The 20,008-nt window shown below is 32.3% G+C and overlaps 1 protein-coding gene across 1 annotated transcript in view; it reads right to left on the reverse strand.

Annotated features, from left to right (window-relative positions):
* LOC118732949 overlaps positions 1 to 20,008 on the reverse strand; it is a 49,785-nt gene that overhangs the window by 5,080 nt on the left and 24,697 nt on the right. The window contains exons 4-8 of the mRNA XM_036462077.1: positions 8,169 to 8,589; positions 7,925 to 8,037; positions 7,260 to 7,701; positions 5,914 to 6,102; positions 5,615 to 5,803 (exon numbers count right to left, since the gene is read on the reverse strand). Of these exons, the coding sequence (XP_036317970.1) occupies positions 5,615 to 5,803; positions 5,914 to 6,102; positions 7,260 to 7,701; positions 7,925 to 8,037; positions 8,169 to 8,589 (1,354 nt within the window). The remainder of the gene's footprint in view (positions 1 to 5,614; positions 5,804 to 5,913; positions 6,103 to 7,259; positions 7,702 to 7,924; positions 8,038 to 8,168; positions 8,590 to 20,008) is intronic.

Consider the following 20,008-nt stretch of genomic DNA (forward strand, 5'->3'; position numbering starts at 1 on the left):
ATTTGCAGTTACATAGATAGTATAATAGCACAAATTAATTTCATGTAGATACTCGTACTCGTTCAGTACTATAACAATAATAAATTCCATAATAGATTCTATTTAATTATAAGGCAGTAAGGGACAACAATTTCAGTTATGCAGAATGTGAAAAGTAGTGAAGTGGTGTACCAGAGAAACGACAGTTCTCTTCACTTTCAAAATAATTGAAAAGTGGAAATTTACTTAAAATTTCTACAGTTCGAATTGCTTCCTATTAATCGTTAAATAAGTTTTATCAGAGACAGTGAATAAAAGTTTTTTTTTTAAGAACTAAAAATTCAAAAGACATTGGAAAAATTGTCGCACTGGTTTCTCGACAATACCAATTATATACCCGTTTTATGTTACTCCATTAGCATGCCAGTCCAGTGATCCGTTCCGTTCCAGCGCTGGATCGTCACTCGCATCCATGTCAACAAGCACTGGCATGAAGTGACTCCAGTAAAAAAATGCATGCCAGTAACTGGATTGTCGGTCTAATTTTTAATCCTGGCAACATTGGAATCGTGACGGCCAATCCAGTGGCACATGCGTGTATTAGCAGAACCTGACACAGTGGGGTTGTTGTTCACACTTGCCTGGTTTATCAAGCTAGCTGGTTAAAAATTATTATTGTGTAGTGTATTTTATTGTTGTAAACTGAATGAAAAATATAACCACATAACCACATAACCTGATAGCCAGGCAAGCGTTAAAAAACTCAGTGAATTTATAGGTATGGATATGAAAATATTTACTATAGTTTAAAAATAAAACAAAAATAAATTAATAAATAAAATACATATGTGTGCATAACTACATGGGCGAATGTTGTAAATACAAAACAACAAAAAAAAAACTTATAAAACTACTTATAAATCTCATCCATAACTTTTTGCAACCAGAGTTGGAGGTGGTAGACTAAATTTTGACAGCACTAAGCATTTTACTAACACTAAATATACTCGAAAAAATTAGTAGTATCACCAGCTTAGTTATAGTGAATGATTTTATCACTGCCACTAAAATCTCGATTAACTACAAATAAATTTAAAAGGCGGAATACACGAAACCAGCGTGCCGGCACCATCAAGTGATTATAAATACTTTTTTTATTAAATTCAATTTGGTGGGCCTTTTTTACTGATTGAGGATTAAAAAAAAATAAATAATCATAATGACATTAGGGGTATTCTCGAAATCTCGCACGTAGCACGGATTGTATGGAATGCCAAAATACTATTACAAATTTGGAAGAGAGTACCCCATTGCAAAATAGTAATATACATAGGTATAGCAAGCAGCGAAATTCTGTACCAAATACAATAACAAGATACAGCACAAAAAAAAAATGAAGTGAGCGAAATGAGAGGAATGAGAGAAATGATAGAAATGTGTAGCAACTCCAACAACAAAACAACTAGCACGGGGTTGCATTTATCTTGCTATGCTTTTTTGCATGGGTTTCGACGTTGCATATTTTGCAGCGATAGGAAATGTTGTTTTTGTTATTGTGTGTTTGCAAGTCCGTGCGATCCGTGCTACGTGCAACGGCTTTGCAAGATTTCGAAAACACCCTTTTATTTGTTTTTGATGTTGCATTAGCAGCTGGTACAATCACTCCACAATAAAATACAGGGGCCAATTAATGGCGCCAGCATGCTGGTCTTCTGGCTTCCAGTTTGTGAATAATATGCAATAACTCAATATTTCAATTCAATGAATAGTCTGTTTTCCACTAATTTTAGTGCTGGAGTTCTTTTGGAACTGCCAGTTTAGTGAAGAAAAAAAAATGGTGCACAAGGCTGAAGATTTTTTCACTATTTTTATGCCAACTTTAGAGGAAAATTTTCTAATTTAACTATCACTATGCTTTAGTGAGGCAATGCGCTCTAACTAACTATACAGTGTATTCCGTTTAGCTGCCTATTCGCTTAGGTGCATTTTCCGCTTTTTCATTTTCACTTTTAGCTGCATTTCCGCTTTGCAATCCTTTTCCGTTTAACAGCACTGTTTTTGATTAAGTTTTTTTGGATTTGTACTAAAAATACTTCGCTTACCAGCACTAAAATTTGTTAAAGGTTATTTTTGCTTTCAACAAATTACTCTTTTTGCGAACCTGTGCGATTACCCTAATCTGAAATCAGTAGTGGCGATGAAGAGGCAGAACAAAATAATAATGTGTTAAAGAGACCTAAAATAATTTCTTAAAATTAAAATTCAAGAAAAACAGCATTTTACAATAATAAAAAAAACACAGTTTTTGTTTTTCTGCTTTGCTGCACATTTCGCTTAAGTGCAAAAAATCATTTGCAGTGGAAGTAAATGCAGCTAAACGGAATATACTGTAATTGTAAACTAAAAATTTTGTTCTCTCCGCCCAACTCTGTTTGTAACGCTAACAATTGAGCCTATTTAAAAAGATTTAGCTACATTTATTTTCCATTCATTTTCACTTGAACGACTTTTAAATTTGGGTTAATTTAAATAGTTGACATTTTAGTGCAGTGCTGGAGTGGATCACTGGACTGGCAAGCTACTGGCAGCGGGTCGTCATATCTCAATGTAGTCGTAGCCCAATGTAGTATTTAATTTCCTCATGATTGGTAAAAACCATGATAAAAAAAAATAGAAGGTACTTAGTTTCACTTCAAAGTTTTTTGACGGATACAGCCATTTTTTGAACTTTCAATAAATAAATTTTAAATTAAGTATTATATTTCGGGATGGGAGATTCTGCTGTTTTTAATGGGCCTTAGTCTTTCCCGACCATCCTAGTACCTGATAAGAAAAAGGTAGTTCCACTTTACAATTTTTTACTGATACTGGCATTATTGAAGTTTTAAAATTTATAGCAACTATGATTATAAAGACATGCCGTTTTATGACATTAAATAGTACAAAAAACTGGAAAATTCTTTCCGTGGTAACTTTTATTTGCGTAGTTGTTAAATAAATTAACATAATTATATACATATCGACGCCTGGATAAAAAGATTGTCGTATCTTATTTTCGGCAGGTTTTGAGAAATCTCGATTAAAGTTTGGAATGCTAGTTCTCAAAAAACGAGATGATGGATAATTTAACTAGTTCACTAACTTCTTAAAGTGTTTTATTTTTAACCGACTTCCAAAAAAGGAGGAGGTTATCAGTTCGTCGGAATATTTTTTTTTTTTTTTTATATATGTTACCGCATAACTTTGGACCAGAGGTGGTCCCATACTAATCTGGTTAAGATCCGATCAGTGGATCATGAGATATATATATATATTTTTATATATGAGAGTTGAAATCGGTTTTTTTTTTGCTAAAAATTACTTGTTATTGTTTATTGTTAATTATTTTTAAATTGACGAAGAATTTCCTTTAGTAAAATTTTGTGAATTGTTACATTTGTCAACAATTTTGCAACCACTTTGAATGACTTTTTTACTAAAGTAACGATACTTTTTACTCAGTATCACAAAAACTAAAGGAGATATCAAAAAATGGATAAGGCCGTTTGAAAGATCTTGATTAGTTTAGTATGACTGCATTATTAACTCAATTTTTACTAAATTAATGATAAAATAAATTTTAGTCAATATCTCGGAAACTAAAGGGGATATTAGAAAACTGGTAATACCAATCGAAAGTTCTTTTCTTAAAATATATAACTGCATCTACAAATAAAAATCATCAAAATGGCGCTTACGGCAATCCTTTATCTCGGCGACGATATATACTTTTTATTAATACCTCGTTTCCTGCGGCACTGTACTTTTACCAAAAAGGTTTTTTTTTTTATAACAGTACTAGTAGTATCCATTGGAACAAATAAATAGTCCTTTAGGAAGATTTTCTTCATTGACGTCACAAGCTTCTTCTGGCAGCTTGATTTCGATGGAAATGTGACAATGCTAGCAAAAGTCCAAATTGGCGACTAAAATCATTCGAGTGAAAAAATACCTTCTATTTTGGTTACCATGGTAAAAACTTGACTTTTATTAAATTCACCAAGAAATAACGATAATTCTTTGTTTTTTTATTTTTTAAGGCAAAAAATAAAAGGAGATGGTTTGCCTGATTTTTTTAGCAGAAAATAAACGGTAATATATTTGTTTTTTTTTTTATTTCACAGGAATTGATAATAAAATAAAATTTATATCGACCAGCAAGAGGGGTTTTCGAGATTTTTTTTCGGGACCTTTTCGTCATGTTTTAGTTTTCAAGACTTTTCGGGAATTTTCAAGATTCTTCTTTTTGGGATTTTTCGTTAAGTTTGAAATTTTTTCAGGACTGGATTTTTCCGAGAATTTTATTTTTGCAACTTTTCACGGTTCCTTCCGTATATTTTTTTACATTTTCGCGGGCACTTTCTAGTTTCTTCCTGTTTAACTTTTCGGCATTTTCCCGGGAACTTTTGGATGGTTCGTGAAACTTTTGGGAACTTTCCGATTTCTTTATGTTTTCCTTTCTGGATTACTTTGAAATTTTTACAAGACTTTTCCGAACGTTTTTTGGTATTTTTGCTAGGACTTTTCGTTAACTTTCAAGTGCAAAGCACTTTTAAGTTTTAAGTTTGTTTTTTTATGAATGGCTAGAAAAAAACTACCGATTATTTTCTGCTAACAAGTAATTAACAAAAAAAAAAAAACCGAAATCAAAGAGTTCCCATATTTTGTCAAAATGGACCGAAATCGTCATCGATATGGGAAACTTACGCACATAAAAAAATATTCCGGTTGAATGTAAACCTCCGACTCTTTGAGGTCGGGTAAAAAAAAAAAATCAAACTGTATCTTTTAACTTTGCATTAAAAAATTAAAAGCAGAAAGTAACCGGTATTTCTTGCTTAAAATAATAGAAGTCAAAAAATTACTTAAAAATATTTGGCTGTAATTATAAAAGTCATACTCGGGGTAGGGTATCTGGTTTCTTATTCCGCTAAATTTTCAATGAAATAAAGAAAACTGGTTTTATATGGTAAAATTTTCCAAATAAGTATGTATAATATCATTCCAACCACTCCTTTTAATAGCAAATTTTTAGCAACACGTTAACACATAAGTTATTGTGTATTTTATTAATTGAGGTGTTTACAGATGAACGCTCTTACGCCATCGTGGCTGCTGTAAAAAATTGATTCAGCCACTTACAATATCATTTATTTTGAAGAAATTGTTTCTTAAAACTTTGGGTTTTATACATACATGGATCTGAGGGTCTGAAAGAGTGCTTGATTTTTTTTTTAGGGTTGGAAGGGAAAAAGTTCTTCGTTTTATTTAAGTTTGTACTAGTTTTCCTATAAGCCACATTCGAGTACAATAAGACTGAGACTGCTTGTAAGACGTGAATTTGGGGAAAACTTTTCACTGCGTAGGGCGGACTTACATATATTGATCCTAACGAATATGTAACGTTTTGAGGCTAAATTTAATTATTAATTGCTGCAATCATCTGCATTTACTTTTGGCGGCCTGCTTAATTATATTCATAGTAAATATGTTTTTAATTAATCATAGATTTGGGTATTCATATATAAGTGAGTTTTTAGAAATAGAAATTTTCTATGGATAAGATGAAATATTAGGTGTTAAAATTATTATTTACCATAACCATGTCCTCCGCATCCTCCATCTCTACAAGGTTCTCCAGCAAGGATGACACATCGAGCTTGATATAATGTAGCGGCGTGGGCTTCCAACTATCGATTACTGTCTTAACATCCTTCTCAGAACGTTCATGTATGTTGCGACTCAGGCAGGTCTCCAAATCACAAATCAAGTCAACTATATAAGGCTGTAATATTATTATTGAAAAAAAAGGAAGAAGAGCAAAGCAAGGTAGAATATTTCAAAATTGATTAGTATTTTTATTCCCACCAACCATATATATATGGTCGCGCTTACCATAAAACCCGAGTCTTTTGAGTGACAATAAAATTCATTTAATGTTCGCAACGAATTGTTATTGCAGTCAACTATGATAAAATCGTATAAATTGTCGGAAATTGTTTTCTTAAATGATTTTATCATATATTGCATGTACGTCTCCTCCATTCCGGCATCGTACTCATATAGAACTTCTTTTTTCGGTATCTAAATTGGTTAAATACAACAATAATGTTTTCCAAGAAATATAAAATGCGGTCATTTATTAAGGCTAGCATATTAATACATCACTGCTATACAAAAATCCATTTTTTTTTTTTTTTTTAATTAACAATTTCTTCAACAACGCAACGTCTCCGCCAGCATCGCAACCATGTCACTATTTCGTCACACTTTTGGATTAAAATTCTATCGCTTTTCCATCTTTTAAACAAGTTCTTAATTGATTTTTACTTGTTGAAGTTTTGAAAATTTACAAAGCAACCATGGCAAGTTAGATGTATTTTCCGAACAAAATTTCTTCATGCCTTGGCAAGTTTGGTTGTAAGACACAAACCGGTTTTGGCGTTGTGCCAGTGCATCGAAAACATCTTCGAATAAAAAAAATGCTTGGGGTATTTTATTTATTAGGGGTCTTCATCTAAGTCAGATATAGGCAACCTGGCTCCCAGGAGCTTTTTGCACTTAGGAGCCGGCTTGGCACATTTAGGTGGTATATGAGGGGTAACATCAGAGCGCAAGCATGAAGGGGGGAAGAAGAGCGTATTGAAATTTCTTGTACTCCGACTCTCATTACTATTTAATAAGTGATGAGAGCATAAATTGCTTAACCTTCTGCGACTTATATGGCAGTCTGACAGACGACGAAGGTTCGACATATTTTCCGAGTTTCAATAGCATTGATTACTAACAACGCGTATTTTTCAACATATAGTTTATTTCATTAATTACCAAAATCGTTTGATAAAGTGATAAACTTCGGTTAAGTAGATTGCCATACAAAGTCTGACAGTTCATTTCAATCAAAATGATAAATTTATCAGCTTATCAAGTTTAGATGAAGACCCCTATTATTTTTGAAATTTTGATTAAAAAAAATTTGCATATTCTAAATGTCCAAAAATCTTTCGGTTGCACACCAATATTTTTATATACTCTGTTTTAATCTATTTTACTTTTTTTATTATTTTAATTACAATTTCAGTTTTAATACTTTAAGAAATCACTAAGCTTTAATTTTTGTTTGTTCAATGTTGATTATTTTTTCGAAGTAATTCGCAGTAGCTTTCTCAGAATTTTTTTTTTATCGAATTAGTGACCTCCACACGATAGCGAATACTGGCAGGGATGCTCTTGCAACTCACCTTTTTGCCTGTTTTTGGGCAACGTTCCACGTAATCATTTTCAATCAAAAAATAATCGTCGATACTTAAAACGCGTGGATTACTCCCACCCATTTCGGTCTCCTTTTCCTTAATCAGCCTTGCGACATGTGACTTGCCGCTGCCAGGAGGGCCGCGTAATATTACACACACCTTTTTGGGCCGAGTTAAACGGCCTGGATTGAGCAAAATTTCATCAACTGTTATGGTATTCTTATTTTCAATGCTGGGGAATGACATTTGCACATGTCCGCTGGGAATTGTCGGGATGTTTTCGTTAGCAGCAGCCGTTGAAGGGAATAGCGAACGAGTCGGTGTAGTTGCATTGTGCTGCACTGAACACATCATATACGGTCTATTTGTGGTTAGCATTGGCGGCGGTGGTGGTGCTGGTGAGTCGCTGTCACGGTTGTTTTCCAAATTGCTGCACGATTAAACGGAATCAAGTTATACATACTACACATACTGCATGCATACATATGTGAAACGGAAAATATCTCGAAATCTACATTGGAGCTCGTGTTTGTATTATTTGTTACAGCCATGCGGATCAGTTTAGTTTTATAGAATGCCGCGAAAAATTTAGCAAACAAAACAAACAACTTCTTTGAGCTCTATTAGATTTCTTTCCAGAGACGCTGACTTACTCTTCGTTGTCAGATATTTCTTCGAGTTCTTCATTGGATCCCTTCGGGGAACTCACATTGGAATTGAATGTTTCGTTTGGATTTGTAGACTGTTGTGAGTTCTCGTCCTCATTCTGTTAAGAATTTAATCACATACTTTAACAAAATCTTATTCAAATTATCTATTTGATATTTTTTAGTTAATTATTATTTTTTTTTGTATGTTTCCTCCGAATAAAAAAGGATATTCATACTCTTTTATTACCTCATTTTCGGCTTGAATATTGGCTAGCTGCTGGTTCTCAGTCTGGTCCGAATTGAAAGTTTCTTGCATTTCATATGATTGCGGTGCTAAGAGATTTTGTTGAGCCATAGCATTCTTCTTCTTCTTTTTCTTATTCTTTTTCTTGGGATTGGCATTCGGAGGCATGTTGCCGATTCTATTAGCCGCTGTATTGGACAAATGTCCGTACTCAAATGTTTTCACTGGTTTGAACTCATCCGAAAAACTAGAGATACTGGTATGAAAGGGATTGGTACGCGAACCAGTACCAGGAGGGCCACTAGTACTAGCTCCCTTATGCCCGTAATCGATTACTTTTGGTATAGAAACAGTGCTATTTTGATAATCTATTACTTGGACTGGGCGATAGAAGTCATCTCCATAATCTCTGCTATTTCCTGGGCTGTTTAATTAATTTTGTATTTTGAAAATTTTAAAAATCATTAATGTAGACTTGCAAACACTATAGACATTACCAGCTTAACTTGCAATATTCTTTTTTAGATTTTTTCTGTTTATTTTTACAGTATAACTTGAAACATTTAGAACACACGAACCAAAATACGAACTGTCAAACGCCATGCCTGAATGAAATTGTATTTGTAAATCGTTTTGAAATTACTTTACGATAATTTAACAATTTCTATTCAATGGCGTTGCAGCTGCGCGATATATTTTTAGTTATTTCAAAGGGTCTCTATATTTGTATATCAGCGTTGGCAGATAGCGCGTTTACCCTGTTCCCGTCTATTTAAAATTTATGGAAGCTTAAAAAGATTTTCACGTGTGCTTATGATACATACACACTAGTCGCTGAATACATTTTCATATTTTCTCAAATCACCAAAAGGACCTTAAAATGAATGAAACGAAAGATAAGCTTTAGGCCGGTTTCTTAGTTACATTTCAGTTCATGACTATAACCTTTCACGTCGATCTAAATGGCACATATTTGTTGATCCCAACTGCAGTGATGGTCAAACTCACTCACACCCATTTTGATTATCTGTTAAAACGTGTTTGAATGGCGACACGTCGTGGCATGTTTCGTGGCGAAGAAAAACGCCGACCAATGTATGGGGGGGACGTAGTTCAAGTCTCTCCACGCCGACAGAATACCACTTATTAAGCACAATTTCGTCTGATGAATACATGCCGTAAAATTGGATCTCACTGTACTTTGCCCAATCGACATTGAGCACAACTTTTGCTCCTTCTAAATTGGGAAGGACCTCTCGGAGCCGTTAGATACTAAACAAGATCTTAGAAAAGGCGATTATTCACTTTCTTTCGACTACTCCAATTTGATGTTGGAAAGCGTAATACATGCGAGCTGCAAATCTGAATCGCATCGGCGTCATAAATAGAACAACCGTTATGTGAACAAAGTTCTAATAACCTTGCGCACAAGTGCGCTCGGGTATAAAAGCACGATGTAGCTGGCGTATGCAGATGACATTGACTTTGCCGACAACAAGGTCGGTTGGTCTAAAAATGCACCCCGTATAGTAAAACTGCAAAATTTTTTTGTTTGATGGCAACTCCGTGAGTTGTAATTTCATCCATATAAGGAATGCTTGATTTTTTTAATAATAATAATAATAATAATAGATTGGCGCTTACACATATGTTAGTGTTTGGCCGAGCTTCTCCTCCGACTTGTGGCGTGCGCCTTGTTGTTGTCACACAAAGCGAAGGGACCTTCAGTTTTACGCCGACTCCGAACGGCGATTGTATTTTTACGAGAAGCTGTTTTTAATGGCAGAAATACACTCGGAGGTTTGCCATTGGCTGCCGAGGGACGACCGCTGTTATAAAAAAACCCTTTTTTCTATATTTTTGCGATGTTGCTTTGACCAGGGTGTGAACCCAGGCGTTGCGGAGTGGAAGCGCGCACTGCTTACCACTACACCACAGCGGCCATTTTTTTTTTTATATAGCAGAAAATGCTTAAGAAACTGTGCAGCTTGAAAATTGGGTTTATATGGTTAAAAAAATAAACATTAAATAAAGAAAAGACAAATAGCCAATTCTTGATAAAATGTCGCGTCCTAATTTTTTTCTACCACTATACATGTGGACATTTCAATTTGATCTCAAATAACAAACAAAGCCTTTAATTTTTATATTATGGGTTTTTCAGCAAGAAATTGAGCCACTTGAACCGAACCGAACCGAACCGCGGTTCCGAGAAACTCGTGAACCGGTTCTTGTACCGGTACAAGCTTTTTCTAAGCGGTTCGAACCACTGAACCGAACCGCATCGATTTTTGGATGGGTTTGCAGCCCTGTTTGAATTAAAGTAAATAAAATATCAAGTTAATCTTTTTCTTGCCGTGAACCGGAAGGTTTACATTGACGGTGAAAAAGTTGGAGAAAATCTCTTGAACCCTTGGCCATAGACTTGGGCGTATCACTAATTTAAAATTATAATTTTAAGTTTAAAACGGCTGAGCTTACTTTGAACTGTTTCTAAGAAACCGGCCATAATTCAATGCTTTAACATTCTTTCTTTTTTTTTTGACTTCTTTTTGGTAAAAGCATAACATCTACTTTTTTAAATTTTGACCACAAGAGGGTTAATATCCTTCAAATTGTTTTCCACCTGAATCTGAATACACCGTTTCCAAACGTACATATGTACATATGTATTTCAGAAGAATATAAATATTTACATACAGTTCAATAATTGGTTTGGAATTCTCTTTTATCTAAATATTTTTAGTTAATGTAGTTTGAAATATTGTAGAAAAAAGATGTAAGTATTTAGCCAGAGCACTTTTGAATGCATGAATGATGTTTCCTTTGTAACTTTCAAACGCACAGAAGTTGAGTTGTGTAACTTTAAAAGGAAAATCATACTGCTCTATACACAGTTTGAAATCAGTAGGATTTGTTAATATTTAAACTTATTTCATTATAGATGCTGTTACTGCTATCGTTATCGTTGCTGTATTTAAATACAAAGTGCCATAAAATAAAATCCCGGAATACACCCGAAACAAAACTTCCTCTGGGTTGGCGTAGGGTCCAAATAAGTAAATAGTTCCTAAACCCTATTTTTTTTATTTAAAAAACCGTTATTCTCGAACGTGACGCACTTTATTAATAATATTAATACTAATAATGATAAGTGCGTCAAGTATGATAACAACGGTAAATATTTTTTTTTTTTTTTAATAAAAATAAAATGGAGGGTCCAGGAGCTATAACAATCATATTTTCATGTTGTGCTCGACCTTACCTAAAACTACAGTAACCCCTCTGATTTCATACGATACGCTTGCAAGCGTTTATCGTCTGTCGTATGAAAATTCATAATTGGGCGGTTAATTTTGTTTCGGGTATATTCGGGTATTTAAATACGTACATATTTACATCAAAGCTATTTCATTTTAAAACCGATAAATAGCATGGCCATAATATGCACAATGCATTTTGATTTGTATAACAAATGACTCAGGTCAAGATAATGTTTAAGGTTAGATTTTATTTTTGCAAGTCTTCATTTTGTTGCGCTGTTTTGATATGGAATTTTCTGAAATATCTAATTTTCGTTTATCTGAAATGCATATGTACGGTTGGGAACGATTGCTATTTTTGAGGACTTTTTTTTTAACATTCCTGATTTAAGACTCCGCATTTTTGGAATATATCAGAGCTCCTTTTAACACTGAATTTCGATATTTTTCGCGATATATTTTTTTTTCTTGACAGAGCACGACTAGTGTATGTAACGTTTGTTTGTAACTGCGTAACGGAATCGAGATATATACAAAGATGCGCATAGATTTCCTTATACCATGTCCCCACTGTGAGGATCGCTTATGATTTATGATTTATTTATGATTTATGATTTAATAAATACGTTCACGTTTTCAAATATTTGTTTGCTTGGACATGGAGATCCGGACAGGTATAATGAATGCACCTAGAGCGCAATCGCGTTAAGTGAATTCTTATCATTATTGTATTCTCATTCATATCTAATAAATAAATATGTACATGGGTCATTCCATACAATATTTACAGCTCAATATTTTTTTTTGTGGTGAAATAAATTTTTTTACATTCTTTATCGAAAATAGCGAAAAAAATCCCGAAATTTTGAACTCACGGTGAAGTATCTTTTTTCAGTTGTTCGCAGTTAATAAACTATTTGTCGGACAAAATCAGTTAAGGTATCAAAATGTGCTTAATTACCTCGGCTTTCCATGAGAGTGTGAGAAAGATTAAAATAAAAAAATGTTTGCATTGAAAAAACGCATTTTTTATTTTTCATTTATTTTATTTAACTTCATCATGTTTGATTTTTATTTTTTCCAAGCTGAATAGTTGCCAAACTTTATGGATACGCTGTAAAAATTTGAGAATGTAAACACCAAAACTGTAGGAGTTACGAGTTTTTTCATACATGTCTACATAAATTTTAGTACTCCATAAAATTTGAGAACTATTCAGGTTGAAAAAAATAAAAATCAAACATGATGAAGTCAATAAAAGAAATAATAATAAAAAATAAAAAAATGCGATTTTTAATGCAAATTTTTATTTTTATTTTTTTAATCTATCTCACACTCTCATGGAAAGCCGAGATAATTACGCACAATTTGGTAGTTTGACACAGCGAAGAAAAGTTATCCGAATAATTTTGCAGAATTTAAGAAGAAATATCAAAATGGACTTGAGCAAAGTTTGCGAAAATAAACAGTTTTAGAGATCAGTTTGAGTTTATTTTAGGTGACTTAAGGTCTATCCGCACACATCAGTCACGGCACGTCACAGTTCCGTCAATTCGGAGTAGCAGTCAAAAAAAAAAAAATATCGTTAAAATTAAATGGAACAATTCCGTCACCGAACCGTCAAGTTTAGCTTTCTGCTGAACGATATTTTTGTTTTGACTGGCGTGTTTTTTATATGCCAGAAAAATGTGTGTCCTGTACTTTATGAGTTATCTAATAAAAAGTACTTGGATATAAAAACTATATATCTGTAAGTCCAAATTTCAAACTTTGTGCAAAATTACTTTAGAAAAATACTTCAAAATTGCATCTACATGGGATACATTTTAATTAGAATTTTTGGAAGCAATTTAGGTATGCAGTTCTATAGCGCCCATTAAATTTGAATGCAATAAAGTGTGAAGTTGTGAAAGATTTCGATTATTATAAATAATTTTTTTTTGTATTTTTTATTGCGGTGTTACGCACTTCTTTCCATACACACTTGCACTTTATTATACTAAAATTTAATGGTCTATAAAATTGCTTACCAAATTTTTTTTTCTATAAATTCTAATTAAAAAGTTTGCAGCAATTTAGATAAAATTTTTCTAATTTTTTTGCACTAAGATGGAAATTATGACTTAAGTATACGTTCATTTTATAAAATGAATTTGTTAGAATGTCGCAACCCTATTTATTTTTCCGACACTAGCGTCAAAAAACTCCACTCACTGATTTATTTTACAATGTTCACAATACTTTTCATGATAAATATTCTTCGGTAACTTTTAATCTAACTATAGTTCATTATTAAACTAAAAGCGTATATATTACAGTTTCAATCTTTGTTTTTGGATAATCAAAATCTTGATTACTCGAGTAACTGAACTTTTGAGTAATCATAATTTTCAATTAATCGAATAACTGAGTTATATACTTAATGATTAATTATAATTTTGAATAATCAATTAATCGCACAGCCCTAGTGTGAATGCAATTGCTATTTTGACTTAGACTGAACGGTGACGGTGACTGTTCGGAGCCGTGACAGAACTAACTGTGACGTGCGACTTATGTGTGCGGATAGACCTTTAAAAGGGAGCCGCAAGTACCAACGTGGTCCTTTGGCATATCATTAACACTCCGGTAGCAAATATTTGACCCAATAAGTTTTTGAGTATATTTTTGAATTTGTTTCCTCTTAATCAAATTTATGTTTAGAGGACTGGAAACCACAATATATAGTTTTTGACAGTAAGTGAATTTGTGGTTGCCACACCAAAAAAAAATTATATTTACCGATCAATATGTATTATTGAAGTCATAAAGAAGATGAGGGCTAAACCTTTTTTAAATCTCTCAATGGAGACATGGCATTACGGGCTTACCTAAACGTTTTAAAGCTAAATTAAAGGCTGGACATAATTTTCAGTAATTTACTAACTATACATCAATTTTTGTAATTTAAAAACTAAAAGTAATTGAGCCCGTTGGCATGTCCAAAAACGATGTAAAAAAACGATAGCACCTCGACATTTTGAATAGTTTTGACTATATATCTTGTGTTTCTTTAATGTTCGTTATTTTAACACAAAAGTATAGCTTTTTATCTAACAAGTACCACATAAATACAAACAGACTTTGTACCAAAAATTTCACAAACTTTTCATCCCAATTCCAAGCATTTTAATTTTAATTTCTAGAGTAATTTTTGGTATGCAGTTGTTTTGCGCACGGTATCACGCATTTTCTTCAATACAAAGTAATTTTTCATATGGAAAAAGTGCCTAACACCGTCCGAAAAAAAATTTTAAGAGATCAACGCGATTTTTTAGCAACGGCAAACTTGCAATTTATAGAATAATAGAATTCAGTAGGCTATAAAACCGCAATGCCAAAAATTAGTCTAGAAATTTTATTTAAAATGTTTGGAATTGGGATGAAAAGTTTGTGGAATTTTTATAATTTTTGTTCAAAGTTTAAAATTTGGACATATGTATATGGTTAGATAATGAGCCGAGCTTTAATAAAAAAATAAAGAACTTAAAGAAATCAAAACAAAAGTAGTAAAACTGGAAAAAATGTTGATGTGCTATCTTTTGTCGCGGGCTGTACAATGTACAGTGAACAAACACTCATGAATAAAAGAATAGGCGCAATATTCAAAAATTATATTGTTTGCAACTCATGTTTATTTATTTATTTATTTTTAATGATTTTTTTTTGTTTTTGTAATATAGTTCCATCCATAACAGAAACCACAAAAATAAATGGTTCAAAGCTTACACAAAGTTCACAAAAAATTAACGAAATTCATTAAATTTTCATCAAAATTTCAAACTTTTCATTCAAACGTTTATTACACTGAAATTAAATTGGCTACAAAACTAAAACTGCGTACCCGAAAACCTTTTAAAAATTCTGAATAACAAGTTTGAAATTTTTATGAAAATATTTTGAAATTTAATTAATTTTTGTGAACTTTGCGTAAGCTTTATTTATGTATTTTCTATTATGGAACGAACTATATTTTAAATAAAAATTATTAAAAATAAACAAATAAACATAAGTTGCAAACAATATCATTTCTTAATATTGCACCTATTCTTTTATCAATGGGTGTATGTACATATGTATGTAAATATATCTGAAATGTACATATAACTAGATCTTCATATTCGTTACAATGCCATTTCGAATTATTTTGTCCATGAGTGTACATATGTACATATGTGATGTATTCCATGCCAACCCATCACATACATACATTTTAATGACGTACTGGAATTTGGTTATTCATGCCTATAACGGTATCCGACGGATGCCATTCGCACGGATCTAATTCGATTCGCACTGTCATAACAAGCGACTGAGAAGGATTAGATTCGTGCAGCGTTCGGACTACTGAAACTCGATTCGGGAGTAAATGACTCGAAAAATCGGAGCAAAAACGAAATTTTCGGAGCAGATTAACATTTTGTTATATTAAATAGTGTAAGGAAAAATTGTTTATGTACTTTTTCAATTCATCAAATTTTTTTCTATACTAACGCATTATTTTGCATATCGAGCCCTAACCGCCAAAATAACGTAAGCGACATTTTTTTCAAAATTGATGCAGAAATATTCCTAGAGCATCTAGATGCATTTCTGCATCAAAATTAAAATTTTTTAAAAAATGTCGCTTGCGTTATTTTGGCGGTTAGGGCTCGATATGTATGCCGTGTTGCCAACTTTTGAGTTTCAAAAAGCACCAAAACTTGGAAAAAAGCGTTTTACCACACTAAAAGCACTGCATTTTTTTAATCAAAGGATAAATTTTTCGTAACAGTTTTTATTAAATAAAACAAAAAATAAACAATATTTAAAAGTATAAATCAACACAAAACTTTTTCGGTCAGAACGATTGAATAGATGCTATTCTGATTCATGCTTACGAAGTAATATCGAAGTACTGCACATTAAAACTGATATATCTCGGGAAAGAAAAAACCGAATCGCAACAAACGAAAATTAATTTTAAAGTACAAATGAGCAAAAAAAAATTGCATACCATAACCTCAAATACTCGTGTTTTTAGCACTTTAGGGTAAGGATATATCAAAATTCTGACGTGCTGGAGAAATTCTGCAGCGAGATTTGAATTAAGGCACCAAAAAATCTACAAGAACCGATGCATTTTACTCACGTGGCAAACAAAAAGTCAAAATTTATCGAACTGTGTAATCAATCAAAATATGTACAAATAATTAGAAAATAAAAAATGAATACTTAACTTACCCGCGTGCTAGCATTTTCAACGCGAATACCATTTACCAAGGACGTGTGTTTGCAACTTCAGCTTTTTATCAATCACGGTTGATAGTTTGTGCATTTAAATTTGTAGATTCTTGTAAATTTAGTGCTGCCACAGCTTTAAATATTTCGATTTATTTCATGTTTTAACTAGTATGTATGAGAAATTTAGAGTTCAGAAAAAATGCACTAAAAAAGGCACTATAAGCTAAACCATATTTTTTGGCGCTTTAATTTTCAAAAAGCACTAAATCTAGTGCTTAAAGCAAAAAGTTGGCAACTATGCATATATGTATATTTGTAAGTATATACTACATATCGTCACTAGACACGAATAAAGCTCAAGCGCGAGCTCAAAAGTTGACGGCGAAAAAAGACGCATAAAAAAAATTTAGCGTCAAAAACTCTTAACGTACTTCGCCGAAGTTTTTCATAAGCATCTTTTTTTTTGCAAACATTTTTTACGCGCTTTTTTCGCCGTCAAAACACTCTCGCGCCTTTATTCGTGTCTAGTGACGATATGTATATTACTGGTAGTTTTTCAATTCATCACAATCGGAGTAAATCTACTCCGATCGGAGCAAAGTCCGGACGCTGGCTTCGTGCGAATGTCATCCCTCGGATACATGCCTATTCCGGTCCGACAGACCAGATAAGGATAGAATATTGACTAAATCCCAATGTTCGAAATAATTATAGCCGCTCCACATTTTGACAAGTTTTAACATATTATTTTTGTTGTTATTTAAATTTGGTTATTTTTTTGTAAAAATATAGTTCATTCTTTAACAAAACCCGTTTAAATCCAAGCTTCAAACTTTGTGCAATATTTACAAAAAAAAAAAAAATCATCAAACTTTCGTAAAAATTTCTATCTTTTTTAATTAGATTTTTTTAGAAAGATTCTGAGTATGCAGTTTTGTAGCCCATGGAATTCTAGTAGAACAAAGTACAAGTTTCAAATGGCTAAAAATTACGGTTGGTTTTTTAGAAATTTTTGTTTTGTCCCATTTGCTTCCATATAACGAATACACACAATTTATTTTTATATGGAAGAAACCCGTAACATCCTGGACAAAAAAAAAAGTTCAAAAAATGAACAGTAATTTTTAGCCATTTGAAACATGTACTTTATTCTACTAGAATTCCATGGGCTACAAAAATGCATACTCAGGATCTTTCTAGGAAATCTAATTAAGAAACCTAGAGATTTTTACGAAAGCTTGATGATTTTTTTTTTTAAGTATTGCTTTTTTCGTAAAGAAATGGTTAAAAACAAATTTGTAGAGAATAATTAGCAAAAACTGCGAAAAAATTTTACATTATCACAGTTTTCGCCATTTTCCGACAATTTCCAATTCCAAAGTTGTAGAGAATTTCATTCTCCAGCGGAGCTGAATGCTTTTGAGTTTTGTTGGCAAGTAACATTTTTTGAAATTTCCTCAAAAATTACGTAAAAATTATTTTTTTCATGAAATGAAAACGACTAACCTACACCGTTTCATTCCCTCACAGGTTATTAGTAAGAATAACAAGGTTTTGTTAAAAAGGTTATAAAAAGTTGAATGTAATAAATTTAGCACCACAGTACAAAAAACACCAAATTTTTCGAATCAATTTTGTGATCAAGTGTTTGTGTTTGGTTGAGTTTTTCCTAAATTTTCTAGTCTCGAATCCAATACTATTTGTTGCACTGATTTCACAGATCCTAACCCAGTTATGAAGCATGGTTGCACATTCCTTCTATGGAATTGCGACCCATGGTCCTCGCACATTTTTCGGTTTAAATTTGGCGTTTGGTTTAGCTCGGGGCTTTTGAAATGTCAGCACCAGGGTTATCTATGTGCTTTAAAATGAAATTTTGTGTGATGGAAAACGATTATCTCAAGCTTTGGGTTTAATTCGGCGATCACTTGGTGTGGATTTGTGGATTTTTTTGAATTTTGAAAATATTTAGCGAAGAGATGTTTGATATTTTCACAAAACTAGGAACTGTTTCTTTCTATTTCGGCTGATGATGGATGGATGTGCACAGAGCAATTTATCTATAGAGTGGCGAAAAAATAATAGAAACCAAAAGATTTGGATATTTTTCTCTTGTTTCTTTAATGTTTAATAATTTTTTTTTTAAGAAGTCTACCCCTTTACACTCCATCCAACAACAACACAACATTTGTCAACATTTTTTGTTTCTATTATTTTTTTCAACACTCTATATATCTAATAATTTAATTCCCAATCCCCGATCGTGTGAATTATTTAATTGTACTTGGTAAAATTTTTAATTTCTCCACACATCGGTTTATGCGTAATCTTCGACCATCTTTTTAAGACTTAAAGAGTAGTGCATAACTTTCTTAAATGGCGGTCATAATTCTGTTAGCAGGTAGTCTACTAAGGGATATGTATTCAAGTACATACAAAGTTTGGGTACAGAGTTTTTTTGTTTTGCTATACGAGCAACTGCTTTTCAAATATTTTATTATTCATTAATTCTTTATAGAAATATGGTTGATCTACAACAAAGAGATCAAATATCATAATTCCAAACCTTGTGCAATATTAAAGCAAGCAGAACTTGCTTGAACAGAATTTTCATTGAAATACTCGACCAGATCTTAATTACACTAAAAAAAAAATTACAATGCAGTATGCCCATTGAATTTTAGCCTAATGAAGTACAAGTTTGAAAATTCTATGGCTTACCAATTTTTAGCAATTTTTTTGTGATACTTATTTTCTCCATATAACGCGTGCTCGAAATCGTTTTTTTTTATATGGAAAAAATGTGAATGAGCAACAGCAAAAAAATGACAAAACCGTAAGACATAGCATCTCCAAACTTTCCTTTTATTATACTAAAATTCAATTGGATACAAAAAACTGTATACTAATTTTTTATAAAAAGTATAATCAAGAGTTTTAGTATTTCAATGAAAAATTTTAGAATTTTCTTTAATTTGCACAAAGTTTGCAACTGTAATTTTTGGGACTTCTGTTGTAGCATCTAAAAAGTGTAATTAAAAAGTATTTTAATGATAATTTTAATAACTTTCCATAATTCTTGAAAAATATTGGAACTTTGGTTTGGGGTTTTTGTTGGAGTATTTAACATATTTTTTATAAATTTTTTTTTTTAATTTTCTGCTGCTGAACTATATATTAGCTTAGGACTGAGTTTTCAGTTGCACCAGGAGCACCAGGAGTTTAAGTCCTGCTGGTTATACAACAAACACCATATACATTTACATTTCAAACTTTATACAAAAATTATAAAAATTCATCAAATTTTCACCAAAATTT

This window comes from Rhagoletis pomonella, unplaced genomic scaffold, assembly GCF_013731165.1.
Source record: "Rhagoletis pomonella isolate Grant_MI unplaced genomic scaffold, Rhpom_1.0 Rhpom_scaffold_00002, whole genome shotgun sequence".
NCBI lineage: Eukaryota > Metazoa > Arthropoda > Insecta > Diptera > Tephritidae > Rhagoletis > Rhagoletis pomonella.